Here is an 18,630-nt window from a genome sequence, read left to right on the forward strand (position 1 = left end):
CCCAAATTTCCCTAAACCCACTGTAGATACAGTCACTCATTTCTCTAACCAGAATTATTGTCAATTTATGTTATACATGAGCAAAAACACAGAGAAAAGACTTGCCCTGCTGGTAAAAATCTCTTACTCCTTACCAGCACAGGCAGAATTAATCAAAGATAATAATTATAATACCAAGGGATAACACTTCTAACATAATATACACCCACTTGAACTTCACAGCATTAACATTCCAATTCAATATGCAGGTACTGCAGAAACCAAATATTACCTTTTACAACAGAGGAAGAAAAAACATCCTGTATGCCTAATCTGCCTTCATAGCACATTTTCTTTCTGCATCCCCTCCGTTCCAACCTGCCTCCCCCACACCCTCTTTCTTTTTTGAGGAAAAAAGGAGCATTACACCAGGGGCAAGATTCCCGAAATTTAAAAAGCAAACTTAAAACACATACTAACTTCAAATTCACTCCCAACTGTGAATGTGGAGCACCCTTTAGCATGGGGCATGACCAGTTTTCTCAGGAACAAGGACAGAGAAGGATTTGAAAGATGCATGTGTGCAGCAGCACTACAGCAATAAATTATGTACCAGTAGCATACTAGGTAATTCTGCTGGTATACATTTTTTTCTTATGCAAAAGCACTCATTACTGCTAATCTGTATTAATGATTTAATCCCTTTGGTTTTCAGTATTCAAAAGCAGGTAACCATGTGCTTGTGAAAACCAACCAGTTATCTTATAAAAAGCTTTCCTATAAACTCTGCAACTTCCATACTGTGAAACTCAAGCTCTGACTCAAAGTAACTTGGGTTTTGCCAAGTTCTTCTAGAAGGTATTAGAGCTCTTAGAAGTACACTTTGTGACCTGTATGAAAACTTCTAACTACATGACATTACACAGCAAAGAATGGTGGTAAACTGTACAAGGGAAAAACCAAGCAAGTTTTACGTGAGTGAAAGCCATTACAGGATGTAGGTCAAATAGAGCTCACCACCAAAAATATTACAAAAAGACTGTCCCCCAAAATTAGTTGGGTAATTGATGAACCTCAGCAAATGACCAGTATGATCGAAATATTTAGTAGCTTGCATTTTAAAGGCTTCACTTACAAAAAGAGAACCAGTATCTTTCCAATAAAAATATAAATAAGGATCAACCCTCACTTTTCAATTAAATCACCAATATAGAGCTTGTTCAATGCACAAGATTAAGACAAAAATAATTTTGCAAACCAATGTAATCCCACAGACCTCTTGAGAAACTTTGTATTATGCAAAGTAAAGATTTCTAGAGTACAGCAAGGGAGAGGGTTGATGTGGCAAAGAACATAGTAAGCTAGCTAAAAAGAAATCATTTAGTTGGCACAAGAGACTGGTAGAATGCAGAAATACCGGTGATGTTCTGAAGAAGGGAAGATTTTTGGTGTATAGTATTTAGGAAGAACCGGCAAAGCTTCATGGTATGCTGGACAATAAAGGCAGAAAATGTATTAGAATAAAATCAGACAGGAATGCCAACTGAAGGACTTGAAAGCTGCCAAAAGCAAGAGAAGCAACTGCATTCACTACAAATACTTTAATCAATGACACCTGGCAATGATGTCAGACAGGAGTCTGAATGGGGAAGGAATTTGAAAGAAGACAAGTTTATCAGCTGCAGGAAAGAGTGTAAGAAAATGCATCTAAATGCTGCACTTGGAGTATTTTTATGTAACTGATCTTACATGGATATGGGCTACTGCAGATACACAGATAGCAGAACTGATGGCAGAATCAAAAATTACTTTTTTGGTATGCCTTCTGGTGTGAAAGCAAAACCCAATTCAGAGTAATACATTTTTTTAATACACTGCTGCGTGAATGCTTAAAGTTACTGATGAAAATACCTAACAACACGGTACTTACGTTTGCATAAGGACAAAAGAGACTGCACTGCATGTGCAACTACGTGCTTGCAGAGTTTTCTTCTCTAACAAGAGTTCTACAGAACAACTAAGTAAGTCAAATGAATCGCTGTGGAGCTGAGATTGAGGCTGCAAAACAACCAATGCTGAGAACTGAAATAACACAACTACAAACTTCACCCACCATCTTGCTGGATACCCTTACATACTCTTCAGCCACCATTTTCTTTTTATCATCATGGTTACATTAAAAAGGAAAACAAACTCAGTATTTTGCTACTGTTGGTATCGAGAACTATTAGAAAGTATTTGATTAAGTTTTTAAATCAATATTATAATCATTTAGTGCACAATCATGCACATTTAACAGTCAATTTAACTCATCTGGTATCTCACACAACCAACACAATATGCAAGAAACAACTGCTGGGAATTGTTTCAGATGCTCTAAAGTATGTTAATTTTCAAAGCAAAATGACTTGTGCTGTGAATTTTAACGCACTTGAAAGCCTGTACTTTCTCTCGTTCTGGAGCACAAATTTTGCATGTCTGAAGAGCTGTGATTCATCTTAAGAAAACCCATCTTGTGTTAAATGGAATGGAAACTGGACTAAGTGGTCAAATGACAAGTACATTCATATTCAAGCTGTATTATAAATGCATGTACAGTAATTTACGTCTCTCAGCTACCACAAAAGGCTCTTGATAAGCAGGTAATTTGCTAAATGGACTCCTTTATCCAAGTATTCGAAGGGCGTTACAAGAAAAATCTGCAGAGGCATTAATGTGACGTAAAGGTCAAGCATTGTGACATACCTTTCAAATAATCCCGCCTAACTTGCGATATGATGAGGAGGCTGCTGGCAGCACTGTTCAGTGTGAAGCCCTTGATGTGGGTCTCAGCACTAAAAGAAGCAGACATTTAGAAAGGAATTACTGACATGCTTCTGATACGATAATAAATGGTTGAGCACCAAGGTGAAATTATAAAAACTACTGTTCGTATGTTAAAAATATTGCTGCAAAATATCGACCTGGAGACAGCTTTTGTGTTATCCTGTCAATGGTTATAGAAGGATAATTTTTTTTTGCATTCTGACAGATGACAAAGTTGGAAGTGAGCAACAAAAGAAACAAAGTACAAGATTTTTTTTAAACAATCGGTTCAGATTCTTGAGTGCTGACATATTAGATGACTAAAATAACTGCATGCCCTGCATTGTTCTGTTGTATCCTAGGCTGGATACTTTTTCTTCTTTTTTCAATAGTCACCATAATTATAAAACGTAAAACTATTCTTTCAGCAATAAAAATGAAACATTTATTTTCAGCACTGTATATTTTAAACATAAACTAAAGCATATTATGAACGAACACCATATCATTTGGTTGATTAATTTTCAAATTTCTGTCATCTAGATGTATACAGGTTTTAAAGTGAACATACTGCATTTGCTGCCTTAGCCATGTTAAAATTGTATTTTGCTTATCAATTCTTTATCTCCTGTAATAAGAAACTTCATGTTTCTTTAGCAAAGAGAATCTTTACTTGAGTAACACTGCTAAAGCTTTTCTAACACTCTGACAATTAGTCAAGAGAGACTAACCAGCAATCACACTGATCTTATACAACAAAATGTTCCCGTTCCTAAATTACATACAGCCGCATTTTTAATATATAAGGATAACTTTACAAATGTTCATTTCTAGATTACAAAATCTCTACACAGAAAAGGGGGGCATTGCCATTTACCATATCAGCAATCAAGATAAACCTCACTGATCATCTTGTGGCAAACAATTGAGCAGCCTACCTACTTGAACTTAGAGGCTGAGCGGATTGGGAGGTAAGCAGGGTCATTGCTAAATTATTCTCCTCAATCCCAAGAAAATCCTTCACATTGCACACAATATGACTATCCTCTCAGTCACTTTCAGCCTCCCAGGCTCACAAATGCAGTCACTGGACTCGGGATTTTCTTACTCTCCCAACCAATCCTCTTAATCCCTGCCTAAGCACCCACTGCTCAGTTCTGCCTTTTTTCCCCCCCCCCTTTGTCCCATCTGTCAAAGCCCTTAAGTCAACAATTCATGCATGAGACTGTAAATTACATATAACAAAGGATTTACTTCCTCCAATCTTCCAATCTTTAGTGTGATTAAATAGATGTTAGCTACTATTACAGAACTAATCCATCATTCCAATACTCCTAAATTTCTATTTAAAACTTCTTGGACTAAATGCAGTAAATATTCCTCAAAACAGTGCTAGAATGCCAAAGCAACTGGACTTGGGTTGACCAGCAGACCAGTAATCTGGGTTGTTTGGGGTATTTTTTTTCAAATGCAGAGTAGGAGTCCAATTTCCTTCTATCACATCACTTTCTCACTGAAGTTTCTCAGTTCTGGTAACAGTAGGGAAGTTTTAAAATCATCTGACCTTGTTAAATACAAAGATTACTTATTTTGTTGCCTATGCCAATCCTCACACTCAGGTTGTCTAGATATTATTTAAATATAAAATTTGGCTTCAAGCACAGTAAAAAGACATTACTTATATAAATGGAGGTAGCTTTCCTGTATTTTATGAAAATATTAGGAGTCGCACAAGTTTCAGGCCACTGCACACATTTAGGCTTTGAAAGAGTAATCTCTTTGTAATATGAGGCTGGAAAAATTGTTGAGCATGCAGAAATGTGTGTGTATCACAGAGATTTGTTATTCCTCAACCATGTGTATACACATAGTAACTTTAGCTATTTCAGTGAATAATTCAGAACTTACAGACTTCTGAAAATTCTTAAAGCAAGCATTATTTTGTTACAAAAAAAAAGATACACGGATGAACACCATGAACACTGCCAATATGAAGCATTTTCTGTCTTGATGCAACAGTGAGCTGTTAAACTTTTCTCAGGAAGTCATTCTTTTGCACTTCTATGCTATGAGATGGAGTATGAGAGTTCTGAAAAGCACAGTGGTTAGTATGATGGTTGGCTTTGACCCATGACCAAAACTAGAACCTCTCATTAAACCCCATTTTCTTTTTTTTATCTAAATATTTCACAGTTCAATGTCTTAGTCCTTTAGAACACACCTCTTTCAGTCTTTGAAACTTTTGGTTTATTTTTCTCCTGCATTTTGGATTTGCATACAAAAACATTTATCTAAAGAGAGAATTCTGAATCATCAAAATATCAGGAAGAAGCCACCACCTTCCTTCTGGTCCTCCAACCTGTAAATTATTGCTGATAATATGCAATACTTTGTGCACCTTCCTTAAAAGAGTGTTTGAAATGCAGAGCAGGGAAGCAGTTGGTGTATGCACAAATCTTCAGTAGAAAGTTTCCAGCTTCTTCCCTGAAGAATCTTTCAATACATCTTTGGACATAAGTATTTTCTGCAAATGTTTAACAAACTACCTAAATTTTATCAGCATTCTTTGCACTTCTAAAACGTCTTTTCCCTCTTATCTTTACAAAGATTTATTAATTACTTTAGTTTCAGGAGCTTAATTTTATTTTTTCCCTGATATAAGCCATATATCCATCAAGCACAGACGTTCCTTATCATAAAGCCCAGTTACTGAGACCTATTTGAAAGAACATATTTGTTCTTCTGAATGTAGTACTCAAATGCTTTTTCAACAAAAGATTTCTTCAATCTAACTGCTTTTAAAGAAAACGTGAAAATAATAAACACAAACTATACTGTTCCAGGACACCAAAAAATAAGTTGACTCTAAAAATTATTACATTTTTATAGTGCTCTAGTGCATCAACTAAGTTAACTACAGGCACTTCCACATTCTCTGTATTCAGTGAGAGAACACACTTGATGACAACCACTGTCCTTGTTTTAGCTGAAGAAACTGATTTATATGACTTAAATGTTTGTTTTTCTTACCTCTATATTGATAAGTAGTAACACATTTATTCTCAAGTCTATAATCTGAGCAGGACATGCATTACAGGCAATAATTAAAGCAAGTGGTGTACCATAAAACTCACTAAAGGTTACTTCAATTCTGGTGATTCTAATAATGCATGACAGCAGGGTGGATTTGTTTCAGAAGTCTAAGAGTTGGATCTGAGGTTTACAGTCATCTCCTAGCCACTGGCATCACAGTCAAATGTACCATTTTGCATCTGGCAGTCAGCCAGCTGCCAGGGAATGTGGGCAGGGCAGGACAGCAGCAGGGATGGGCACTGAGGGGAAGGCTCACGGGCAGCTAAGTGAAGGCATATTGTCTGTTTGGATATTGCTCTAAAGAGGAAAAGGCAGACTGCCAGAAGGGTAGTATTTCAGTTCTAATGCCAAGTACATTTGTTGATTCTGTTAGCTGCAATGAGTTATTAGCAATACATACTGCCACTCTTATTGCCTTCTTAATATATGGCATACCACTCTATGAAACACTAGTGTATTTCTTACTTTAACTCCTTATACCAGTCATGACCTATTTTCCCATAAGGACTTATCTAAAATGATCCAGAAAATATTTTAAAACACCCCCTGCTAAACAATTAGAATCCCCCAAATGCAGAAAAGACTTACATGGTTTTCACTTTGATGGCTTCTTCAAGAAAATTCTCTGTTAACAATGCTTTTATAAGGGTTTCATAAGAACGATAATGAAGCTCATTCTTCCCTTCCATTTTCAGGAAAACATTGTAGGCCTCTAAAAATGAAAGTAAAAATGGAATGTCATAATTCTATTATGTTGATCATTGAAAGAAGTCAGCTATTCACTGCAAAGGTCCATCTTAAAGCTATTTATCTGCTGCTTACAACTTCAAGCCCAAAGCTGATAGTCACAGCTTGTTGAAAACTGCTTGTACACAACAATCAACTGACACGTACCTCCACAGAACAAAGTTTGGTACTGCTGTTTTTCCTTTATGCGGTTATTGCTTAAACAGCACACAGCTGGTTAGGAGGGGAAGACTCAGGATTTTTAAAGCAACACCTAATTCTGGGGTATATAGTTACAGTTTCTGGTGCACAATCACAACAGCATCTAACAAATAATATAGGAGGGGAATCCAATATGGGGAGATCAAATTATTTGGCTACGACAAGATTTATACAAAACATACAATTTACAAATATACAGATATTTAACAAGTAAACTATGCCACATTTGTTTGACTGATTAACAGTTTTATTTCATGCATTCACAATAACTGTCACTGTATGAAAAGATGTTACCAAGAAGGGGGAAAAAATGATGAGTACACTTTTCAGTCATTTATTTTTCTGAAACAAGATTATGCAGTTATAAACACGCAGCTAAAACTGCTATCCAGGCTGTAACATATATTAGAAGGCTGTGTTAAGAACCACAAATCATCTTTTACATCTAGACTGTAACTGCACGTTTCATTTAATGAAACTCAAGCAATAATCTCTTTGCTAACTCAAAAGCATAGCCCCAATTGCTTTTAAAAACTTTTCAGAAATACATAGACTGTCACTACAAATTTCACAGCCAAGCATTAAGTTTTTTTCTTATACTTTGAAAGTACAGATGAAATAAACTCATTTGAACCTTACTGTTCCAAGAAGTATCACACTAATAGCACTTATTCCAGTGTTCTGTGGAATTTTAAGCTTGCACTCCCCTAACCAAAACTGTTGGTTAGGGGTGTTTTTTGGTTTGAATCTTAAATTTCTTCAACGAAGAACAGAAAACTCACCTGAAATCTCAGCACAAAAATGACTATGCATAACATTTATTTTTACAACACAAACTCTTACATTGAGTTAACAAGTAGAATTAACATTGCCATCCATAACCTACTTTGGATGCTTGAAGCTACACTAAATATATATATGAACAGAGATAAAGGATAAGAGTATCAGGGTAAATACTAAATACACTTCTGTGTCTGTGAGTTTCATGTATACAAGACAGACAGAGACACACAAGAGAGTTGGAGAGAGAATATGATTGATGTCTGACATTACAGAAGTGATTGCATTGTCAACCAAAATACCAAGAAAACAACAACAGGATGACACAGGAAAGGTCTTGAAATCCTCCACCATGTTTACTTACTGCTCTGAGGTTAAAGCTTGGCCTATTGCACTTTCACTTTTCTGAAATCTGAGGTACCAGTAGACTAGCAAGCACATTCAACAACAACAAAATTTCTTCCACTGGTATTAATCTATTTCAAGTGTAACTAATTATTTCATTAACAAACACTTCGCTGACTGGTGGAAGGTTTGTTGTTCAATGCTCCTGAAAACCTGTTTTCAATTCAATTTTTTAAATCCAAAACCTCCTTATGTTTGAAGACTCCTACAAATAATCTGCTGTCTCCGGACTGAAGTAGGATTTCACCCTGTGTTTGAATATTGCTTTCCTTTGGTTGGATACAGAAATGGATTTTGCCACCCATGGACATTATGTAAAGCATTTGTTAATATCAATTATCCCACTTCACGAAGTGTATTTCTAAAAGGAAATAGATTTTAATCTTTTTTTGTAATTATTAATTCAGTGAAGAATGAAAAATCTTTGCATCAGATTTTTGCATTTTTTCCTGCTCTAGGATGTTTTGTTGTACATGTCAGTCCAGACCTCAGAATTATTATCTTATTCAGATTATTTTCTTTATTTTGCATCAGTGCAAGTAACATGTTTGAAATATACCTAGATGAGTCTCAAATTGAGAGATATGCCTGATCAGGTATTATCAGCTTATTACTTCTTCGGATGGCATCTAAAATTTACTGAAGTACATTAGCATTCAAAAGAGAAAGTTCTTGGTTTCAAAATCATATTGTGTTATACTAGTTATTTCAAGTAAAAAGATTTGCTGGGAAAATGACAACTTGCCAAGAAAGTCTCAGTTCTCAAGACAGTCAAATGTGTTTCAGCAATTGCACCTGTTTGGGATATGTGTAACATGATCCCCTAGAGTCAAGTTCTCACACTGAAGAATCGAGATAAAAATGAAAAAATGACTTTGCATAAATCAAGCACTTCAGAGAACAGATTTTCAAAACACCTCCATGTCAGAGCTGATAAGTTCATTATATTAGTTACATAACTAGATCAACTTAATCCTTTTTTCTCAAAAAGCTGATGTTGATAAGAAGTTATATTTTGCTCTATTACATTCACATCAAAATTACATTATCCTGTTACATAAAAGTGACAACTTCGTTTTTATAGTTTAAGACAAAGATAACTGTTTCCCAGCAAAAAGGGAAAAAAGAAAAATATTGAAAACAATTCCTCTAATTCCCAATAGCTCTAGATCACTTCCTCTCAAATAATACCCATGTAAACAACAAAATACGCAGGAATAATTTACTGAAAAATTCGCTTAAAACAGTAACTTTATGGCAGATATAATACAGAATTCTTAAATGGCCATGTGACAAAACTCAGAGGGTTGAGATTAATGGAGCAGAGGCTAGTTGGAGGCCTGTAAACACTGATGTCCCCAGGGGTCAATACTTGGTCCGGTCTTGTTCAACATATTCATCAAGGACCTGGACGAGGGGATCGAGTGTATCCTCAGCAAGTTTGCTGATGATACCAAACTGGAATCCTCTTTTGCTGGGAAACAGTTGTCTTCAAAATTGTGACCAAACACCTAGAATTCCTGGGAACTTTCTGGGAATTGTTGCATGAATCCTGTACGTAAACTTATTTCTGGTGTTTAATGGACATATTTGAAAAGTCTAGAACATGATGTTAACCCAACAGTATCAAGTGAACTACAGACCAGCAATACTTCAGTAATTTTAAACTTGGTGACTTCACCCTAGACTGGCTTTCAAACATGCGTTTAAAAGCCAGTACTTCAATAACATTTTTACTGTTTTAGCATGTCTTTCTTGTGTCAGCTTCTGAAGCAGAATATTGGCAGGTAATGCTAGCTACCTTTCCTAACATACTAGCAAACCAACAAAAAGCAGCAGCAACCATCTGTTGCTCTGTAGTTAATTGAAAACTTAAAATTAATGCTGGGGGGGCGAGGGGGAAACAACATAAAACAGTGGTTTTCCATTTACCTTTTGCATTGTTTTTCTTGCAAAGCATCCTCATCTTTCTTTCTTCCACGGTAGAAACACCTAAACTTCTAGTATCTTCATGTCTAACCTTTAAAACGAACAAATAAGGTATGCAATCCTGTTAACATTTTTCAACAGAAATAAATATGTTCAAAAGTACTGGTAGCTAGTAAAGTTAAGCTCCAATTAATTACCTTAGGTACCTCAAATGGAACAACCTGACCATTATTCTCAAGTATATCAGCCAGTAAGGCTAGTGTTTTCTCACGAGGGACAACATTTTCTTCTTGAATTTTAGTCCAAACAGCTTCAGCCTTTCTCCAGTCACCGCTGTTCTCTGAAACAAGATTCAGTTCTTCAGATAAAGGCACATTTAGAGTATGCATACGTAAAGTTATTAAAAAAGGTATTTTTTTAAATAACTCATTAATTAATCATGTACTTCTGTTTCTTATGATCAACTTGAAAAGTTCTAAACTGCTTTTACAACACAGACGACACCAGAAGATGCAAACAGAAAAAAAACCAAAACACAAAAGGATTGTATGAATTTTCAAATGAATGAGAAATCAACTGAAAAATATTCCAGAAGTATTCCTCCTAGCTCATCGATTGTAATATTCTTCATTGTTAATTGTAAAAACAGTTACAAAAATTTGTAAATTATTACAGAACATTAACACTCTAAGGTATGACTTCTGAGTTCTATACTGAAATTCCTGAAATGAAATCTTCTGGATATGTTGCTACTGAGTTCAAGCATATACATCCCAGAAGTTTATCAAGTCAAAGAAATGTTCTAGACCTTCAGGTTCTCTATTTGCTAGGGAAAAAAAATATGTACCTGAAGACTGTAAAAGGTAAATTTTATGAAGGAGAAAACCAATAAATTGCTACCAAATTCACAGCATTATTCAACTGCTTTCAACAAGACTAGCATTTTATATTTCTACCACTGTACAAAAAACGCTAGTAGTTGGACTTCGTGAAAGAAAACCGTTAATTGCTATTTAACTACATACAGCAGGTGCTTTCCTATGCCTCCTATCATAAGTCACCAGAACAGCATTGGTTGTAGGTCCTATTCGCAACTACCTAAGCCCAACATCTGCTAGCTGTTATCTGTTCTTTCAATAGTTTTAATTCAGAATCCCAGAAATGAAAAGATACAAGGCAAGGATACTAAGTCAGAATGCGGATGATGGAAGAATTAGTCACACAGCAGTATCTCAGCCTGTAACAGCAGCTCTTCAGCTCTTCTTCCACTGTTCAGCTAAGCAAATACAGCTGTTCTGCAGCTCAGGCACCACTGGACTAAGTCATAACACAAGAAAATGCTGGAGCAGCCACCCGGAAGCAGCATGACACACTGGAACTCCTATATTGGTGTTTGAAAGCAGCATATACTGCTTTACAAACACTATCATAATGTAATACTGAAACAGTAGAGTGCAATAATCTCTATATTCCAATATATGTGTTTACAAAAACACAGATATGTACAACTGGGCTGGTTCAAGATGCAAGCCCACTTTCAACAAGCTTCTGGCATCACCTAAGTTTCTGGGAGAGGCAGTCAACTTGGTGACTACCTTAAATCAAACAAAATTATTGGTTTTAAGGACTCAAGACTGCAGATAACATTTTAAAGCAGATTATTGCAGTTAGCAGAGCAGGCCAGAGAACAACTTAACACTTTTTCATGTGTTTGTCCTTATTTTTGAAGCTTGCAAGCCCACATCTAGGAGACTGTGTCCAGCTTTGGGCTCCACAACTACAAAAGAGATGCTGGCAACAGGAGCAAATTCATTCATCAAGATGGACATGGGACCAGAGGATATGGAGTAAATAAGGAAGTTGAAGGTGATGAGTTTTAGGGAACCTGGAGAAAAACAGGCTATTAGGAGATTCTACCTTCAGTTACCTAAATGACAGTTACAGGCAAGAGTGAGTCCTCCTTGGAAGTACACAGCAAAAGATTAAAGGTGATGGTTAGAAGTTGCAGCAATGGAGTATCTGAGGATGATCAAAATCTGGAACAGGTTGTCCAGGGAGGCTATTTGATTTCTACCCTTGAAAACTCAAAACTTTACCACACAAGGCCATGATCTGACCTAACTTGGAAGCTCTCATAGCTCTGGCCTAAAACTCCCGAGGCTCTTTCCAGCATAAATTATTCCGTGAATCTACAAAACCAAATACATTGTTTCCAACATTTTTTATCACAGTTGGCACGAAATGGTTGATAATATTTTTATACACTTAAAATAGTTCTGAAATTATGGCTTAGGTGCACAATGACAACTCTCTACTGTATTTGTACATGGGGCAGCTTTGATAGACAATCTAACATGGCTGAAAGCAGGAATGTGCATGGTTTTTGTCTTTTATGGTGACAGAAACCCACAAATGTTTTCCACTTCTTCAATGGGTGAAGTTACAGTTTGGCTTTGAAGCTTCCTGAGTCTGTTCAGGAAATGAAAAGCAACAAAGTTCTAAAGGGGTCTCTGGTGATTATTATTATTTTCTTTTTTTTTTTTTTTTCCCGGAAGTACTCATTCCTTCTGCTTGTTTTAAGTGCAATGGGCTCCTCCATTACCATAAGAAAAGAAAAAGAAGGATCTAATAGAATTTATTTGGCATTAAAACATTGCTAGCTCTAGTCATCCAAAACTATATATGGGGAACAGCCTAAAATTACTTCAAGATCAAGTGCAGGATATTCCATTGACCAAATTGCTGTGATGGCTGATTAATGCATATGCACTTAAATGAAAGGCATACCTGTCCCTGTGATGCTTTTTTTAATGTACCAATTTACTATTTAGAGCTCTGTGTCCAACCTTACATAAAATGTTTTTTTCCAAGACTTTAAAATATCTAAAGTTTCCACAATTTTTGCCATATATAACACAGCATGATACACTGTATAACAAAACCAACACAGACTGAAAACTACAGAAAAGAGGAAAATGAAAACCACTATATATATATATACTAAGCTAAGTCTGCAGCATAGAATTGAAAATGAAATTTTATAAGCTTTTCCATTCCTACAGATGATACAAAAGTTAGGTTGTGGCTGGTAAAGAATTGGTGGATTTAAAAAAAAAAAAAGCACATTTCGAAACTACATCCCATTGCAGGAGACTCCCGTATTTTTATCAGTTACAAAGATATAACAAATGAGCAGTTTTTCTTAATCAAGCATATTAAAAACCAAAATAGAGTAAACTTTCAAATTAGGACACAAGACAATAGCAACAACTGGAAGCCTTATAGCATACCGTTTCTAAGTAAGTGTTGAGGTCTGCATGCAAAAAAAACCTTGTACACTCTACCCCTCAAGATGCCTCAGAAACGGTATTCATGTTAACTGCCTATCAGGTTAAAACTCCTCTCCAGCTCAGGGTTATTTCCCATCTCCAATCACAAAAGGAAATAGATTATAACAAAAAAGATCACAAGCTCACTTACCACACAATTGAAGCAAGTAGTAGTACATCTCATCTCTATCACATTCAAATAGATTTTGAGTTAATTCTACCAAGTGTTCCAATGTCTCCATCTTTAAAAAGAAAGAAGGAAGAAGAGTTATACCTCAGACAAACAATTATTTTTCAATAAATGTGCAATTACATGCTGTGTGCATTCAGCTAAAATAAGGTTTCTGTTTAAGTATACAACAGCATTCACAAAGAGCATTAAGTTCACCTCATCAGCCTGTCACAAAAGTCCTTTCGCAAACATAAAAATCAAGCAATAAAATCTTTCAAAACAATTTTTCTTGACAGCTACACAGAATTCATCTTACAAGCCACATACCTGATTATTTGATATACACTTTTTTGCAAACCACTGCAATCTTCCAGAGTGTGCTCTCAAGCCAGGAGTCTGTAAAATATTTCCACAAAAAGAAAAACATTACTTTGCATACAACATGGTAAAGAAAAGTAAACATAGTACATGTACACATAATGCTTATAGCTTTTGTTTTTTGAAATCTGAATGAGACTTTAAGTCATAAATAATCAAGTTAGGTTGCGTTTATGAGAGACTTAAAAATTGCAGTCATTTTATTCAATACATTTTCCTTTGTGGTTGAATGCTGGTGAGAGAGTCAATTTAAAATACACTTCAGATAAACTGAAATGTTAAATCATTGCTATCACCACAGTAATAGAATATTATTGCCATTACCCATAACAATAATTTGTATTACTCATGATAAGGAATTATATCAAATGTTTCTAAACTGTCTTCACAATTAAATATTCTTATTCAACACAACTGCAAGAAAACCATGCCTCTCAGCCACATCACCACCATTTGGTACCCCTCTCCTGCTAAGATTATCCATTTTCTTACAACTAATATCTAAAAAGAAAAATTTACTATTTTTAGATTTTTACTTCTCTTGCTCAGTAAGAAAACCAGGAATTTACAGAGCAAAAACTCTTACAACTGTAATGTACTGCCAATGGAGATGGCAGGTACACTAACTGTAAGGCAATTCTGTCTCAAAAGAGACCCAAGGCTTAGTCTTCTGTGTGTATACACAGAGGAACTGATGTATAACAGGTAATACACCATACTTCTTTCTGTTATTGATTATCCCAGGTTTGAGGAGCCTTTGCTTATTCATTCCTTTGTTGTTTCAAGTGGACTAGAGCTATAGAATACACATTCCCAAAAAGCTTTCAATCCTTGGAAACTCCATCTGGTACAGACTATCGTATTGTCCATTCTCAGCACAACAGACTACAGTCCAAGTATCTGTTTCTCTACAAATTCTTAAATAAACAGGAAAATTCAAAGTTCTTGAAGAAACATGTTACAGTCATACCAGTACTTATGTCCAACTTATCTAAAAAATGACACAAAAAAACTCATGTGCAAAGCATCCATCATTTTCACCTCTTACCCTTCCCTCCCACAGAGTACTCAAATTTACTTTAGTTATACTCTTCTTGTTTTAGCACAAAGATGATTTACAGAGAGGACTCTCATTTCAGGTGTTCAGATTCAAATGAATACAGCTTAAAGTGATTCTGAGAAATGTCTATTCATCCTTAAAGAGAAAGGTGTTTTGACTCTTGAAGCCTCTAGTGTTTAGACATGAAGTACGACTTCCAAAATTTGAACACCACTTCACAAAGATGTTAAGAGGCAGTTTGAACAAAAAGCTGTGAGAAATAGCGAGTCTCAGTTCCAAAGCAGCAGAAACAATTACCACTGAAAAAGTCAATTTTACTTTGTCTTTTTAACACGGATAATTTCCTTTTCCCATACTCCTCAGGAGCAGAATTATTAGAATCACATCTTTCTGAAATAATTGAGCATATACAAAAAAAAACAGCCTGCAAAACTTCAATCAAAAATGTTTAAATTTGCTTAAGTTATAGGAAGTTGCATTCTGCACGGTCAATGTTAGGCCATATGATCCTGTCAACCATACAAACTATTTTATGCAATCATTATAAGGTTTTTAAAAAGAAGACAGTAACACCCCAGTCCTTCAATGTGGACCTTCTTATCTATTTATTTAACTGTACTATAAAAATAGTCTCAGAGGTTACAGAAAAATAGTGTCTTCTCAAGTATTCAAAAATTGTATACATTAAACATGTTTTTTCTTTTCAGGTACTTGTTTTTTTCTGATTAGTTTTTTTCCCCACAGCTATATATGTTCATTGGTACCTGGTTCAGTGTTTTTTTAAGAGCCACTAAGCAGTTTCACATAAAATATGCTGAAAACTAAGTCAAGAATTAACATCTTACACAACAGGCTTTTGAAAATGAAAAAGAAGAAAGTGTGTTGCCTGCATTTGTAGCTAATCCTCTTTAGGACATGGTAGAATTCAAATACTGAATTCCCTTACAACTTCCAATATCACTGCTGATCCGAATGCCAATGAACTCAACAGCTCCAAAGCTAGAAACTTTTTATAGTAAATCCTTTCCTGTTCAGAAATGATTGATGCGTCTGTCACTACAAGGACAGCTGAGTTATACAACATATATCTTTGTGTTTCATTTTGAAATTGAGAAGTGTTTTCACATACTGCAGGTCTCAATCATCAAAAGAACATCTAGGTCAGATTAACTAAATCTCCAGGGCTTGCCTGATAGTCCATATTTGTAGCTTATCCCTTACCATCTTAGGGAATTTTAAACATTGCATTAGCAGGAAGCAGACCTTCTACAATATAACAGACTAAAATACAGAATAAAAAAATGCAGCGTATAAAAATTAAGTGAAAACCTGTTACTCTAATTACTCTTCCATATTCCCATTTGCTATTTTGGTCTTGCCTGTTTGCTTGTTCCAATGGACTAAAAAAAAAAAAAAATCTATTACTAAATCTTAGCGGGTTTTGTTGTGTGCTTTTGTTTTTGTTTTTTAAATGTTAAGACTTTCACTGCTTTAAAGAATGAAAACAACTATTCAGAGTCTCAAGCAATTCATACAGCATATAAACTAAACTTGGAGATTTTCTGGCTTTTACATCCCCTTGGAATAAATAAAATAGCTTTACTGTACCTAACCAAAAGTTCATCTAGCTTGTTATCCTCTCCTTAACAGTGCCTATTGAGGAATACAAAGTGACAGGAAACCCAGCAACCCTTCCCTCTTAGTGCTCTTTCACTCTCCCAACTAATTGAGGGTTCAGTGGGTCACATTGTTTCTAGTAAGTGGATTCAGGGCTGGAATCCTGTAAGATTTATCCTTCGTAACATCTTGTGGCAAAGGGTTGCCTCAACCACCTTCTGCAGAAAACAACCAAAATGATACCACTTTGTTTGTTTCCAGCCCAGTCTCTACTAACTTCATGTGAAGCCTCTAGACTTTGTACTGGAACAGAATGCACAATTTATCCTATCATCTTCCTAACTGCCTCACCAGTGCTGTGTACAGAGAAACGGTCACTTCCCTACTCCTGCTGGCCACCTGTTCTGATACAAGCCAGGGTGGTGCTGGCCTTCTTGGCCACCTGGGCACACTACTGGCTCACATTCAGCTGGTGGAACACCAGTTCTGACTGGTCGCCACTTGGATTTAACTTCATTCATCATAACTCTTTGGGTCCATGCATCTGGCCAGTATCTTACCCAGTGAAGCTTACACCCACCCAAGCCATGAGGGGTGCTGTAGCACATCCAGAGAACGGCAACAAAAGTGGTGAAGGGTACAGAGAACAAGTCTTCAGAGGAGTGGCTGAGGGAACTAGAGTTGTTTAGCCTGGAGAAAAGGAGGCTGAGGTCTTACTGCTCTCTATAGCTAGTTGAAGGGAAGCTGTAAAGAGGTGTTGGTCTCTTCTACCAAGTAACAAGAGATAGAACAAGAGGAGATGGCCTGTGCCAGGGGAGGGCTAGACTGGATATTAGGAAAAATGTCTTCACTGAAAGGGGTGTCAAGCACTGGAACAGGCTGCCCAGAGAAATGGTTGAGTCACCATTCCAGGAGGTATTTAAAAGATGTGTAGATGTGGTGCTTAGGGACATGGTTTAGTGGTGAACTTGTCAGTGTAATAGGTTAATGGTTGGACTTGATGATGTTAAAGGTCTTTTCTAATCAAAATGATTCTATGATTCTATAATTTCATTAGTGGCATATATACTATTTCACTGTTTCTTCTCCAGACTAAGCAGTACTCACCTACTTAGGTATATTTCCTATCGAAAGCACTCCCTACTTTTGATTACATTTGTTATTATCTGAGGCTCAACACGAAACCCTACACTAATTTGCTCTCCGATTCTATACCTTCACACACAGGAAGGAAAACTAACCAGAAAGCGAAAAAATATGCTGCATCTTTAGAAGAATTCTTGCCAAGCAGCACTTAAAAATCATGTGAATGCAACAATCCTAACACACTAAATGCATTTGATTTGTTCTACTCCTTGCTAGAACCCTGTCACTTGAGACAGGTGATTGAAGGTGTCCAATCACCAGAAAAAATGTTTTCTGTTCTAACATTTTTATTTGAGCTAATTTCTATCTATTACAGCTGAAAGAAAACAGATTGTCTGGAAAAATACTGACCTGTCAAAGAAGAATTTATTCCAAGTTTTCCCAGGTTTTTAGATAATGATAGAAATATTCAAGTTTTTTGTTTACATTACTGTTCAGTAACTGTAACAGCTAACAGACCAATATTATTATTTTACTTTTAAAAAAACTTTAAGAAAGTTAAGTAATTTACAGATGACATATGGAAAATGCTTATTTACTTCTCTCTACTTGGCTAAAGCAACCTTTTCCTCTTTAAACACAATACTTAAAGAAAATAAACATAAAACTTACATACAAGAAACCCGATGGTATTGTTCAAAAAGAGGACTTTCAGAAAAGCAAGAATTGAGAATGTCCCAAAACAGTACCAACTTTTGCTATAGCTGGCTTAGGATACTGTGCACTGGTTGTTAAATAATTGACATAAACCTGGACAGCTTGTTCTAGCCTTTCACGGTATAATTTCACTGTGAATAACATACCAATGCGAACTATTCAGATTTAACTCTGCCCTTCTTAAATGTTTTTTGCTTACATTTTCTTCTCAAAGTTCAGTCTTTACTTACGGAAACAGTTCTACTATAATCACCAATCCAAATATACTGGAAAGAAACAGCCAAATTTTATAAACATCATCCACACTGCACTTTCTGATGGTATTTTTTGGA

At 35.8% G+C, this 18,630-nt stretch overlaps 1 protein-coding gene across 2 annotated transcripts in view; it reads right to left on the bottom strand.

Annotated features, from left to right (window-relative positions):
* The window catches only part of LRPPRC (leucine rich pentatricopeptide repeat containing), a 90,680-nt gene that overhangs the window by 13,091 nt on the left and 58,959 nt on the right, over nucleotides 1-18,630 (bottom strand). For both annotated transcript variants that reach the window (XM_051615611.1, XM_051615610.1), the window contains exons 26-31: nucleotides 13,768-13,836; nucleotides 13,420-13,510; nucleotides 10,137-10,279; nucleotides 9,943-10,030; nucleotides 6,466-6,589; nucleotides 2,725-2,813 (exon numbers count right to left, since the gene is read on the bottom strand). In XM_051615611.1, the coding sequence (XP_051471571.1) occupies nucleotides 2,725-2,813; nucleotides 6,466-6,589; nucleotides 9,943-10,030; nucleotides 10,137-10,279; nucleotides 13,420-13,510; nucleotides 13,768-13,836 (604 nt within the window). The remainder of the gene's footprint in view (nucleotides 1-2,724; nucleotides 2,814-6,465; nucleotides 6,590-9,942; nucleotides 10,031-10,136; nucleotides 10,280-13,419; nucleotides 13,511-13,767; nucleotides 13,837-18,630) is intronic.

The sequence above is a fragment of the Apus apus genome, chromosome 3 (assembly GCF_020740795.1).
Source record: "Apus apus isolate bApuApu2 chromosome 3, bApuApu2.pri.cur, whole genome shotgun sequence".
Lineage (NCBI taxonomy): Eukaryota > Metazoa > Chordata > Aves > Apodiformes > Apodidae > Apus > Apus apus.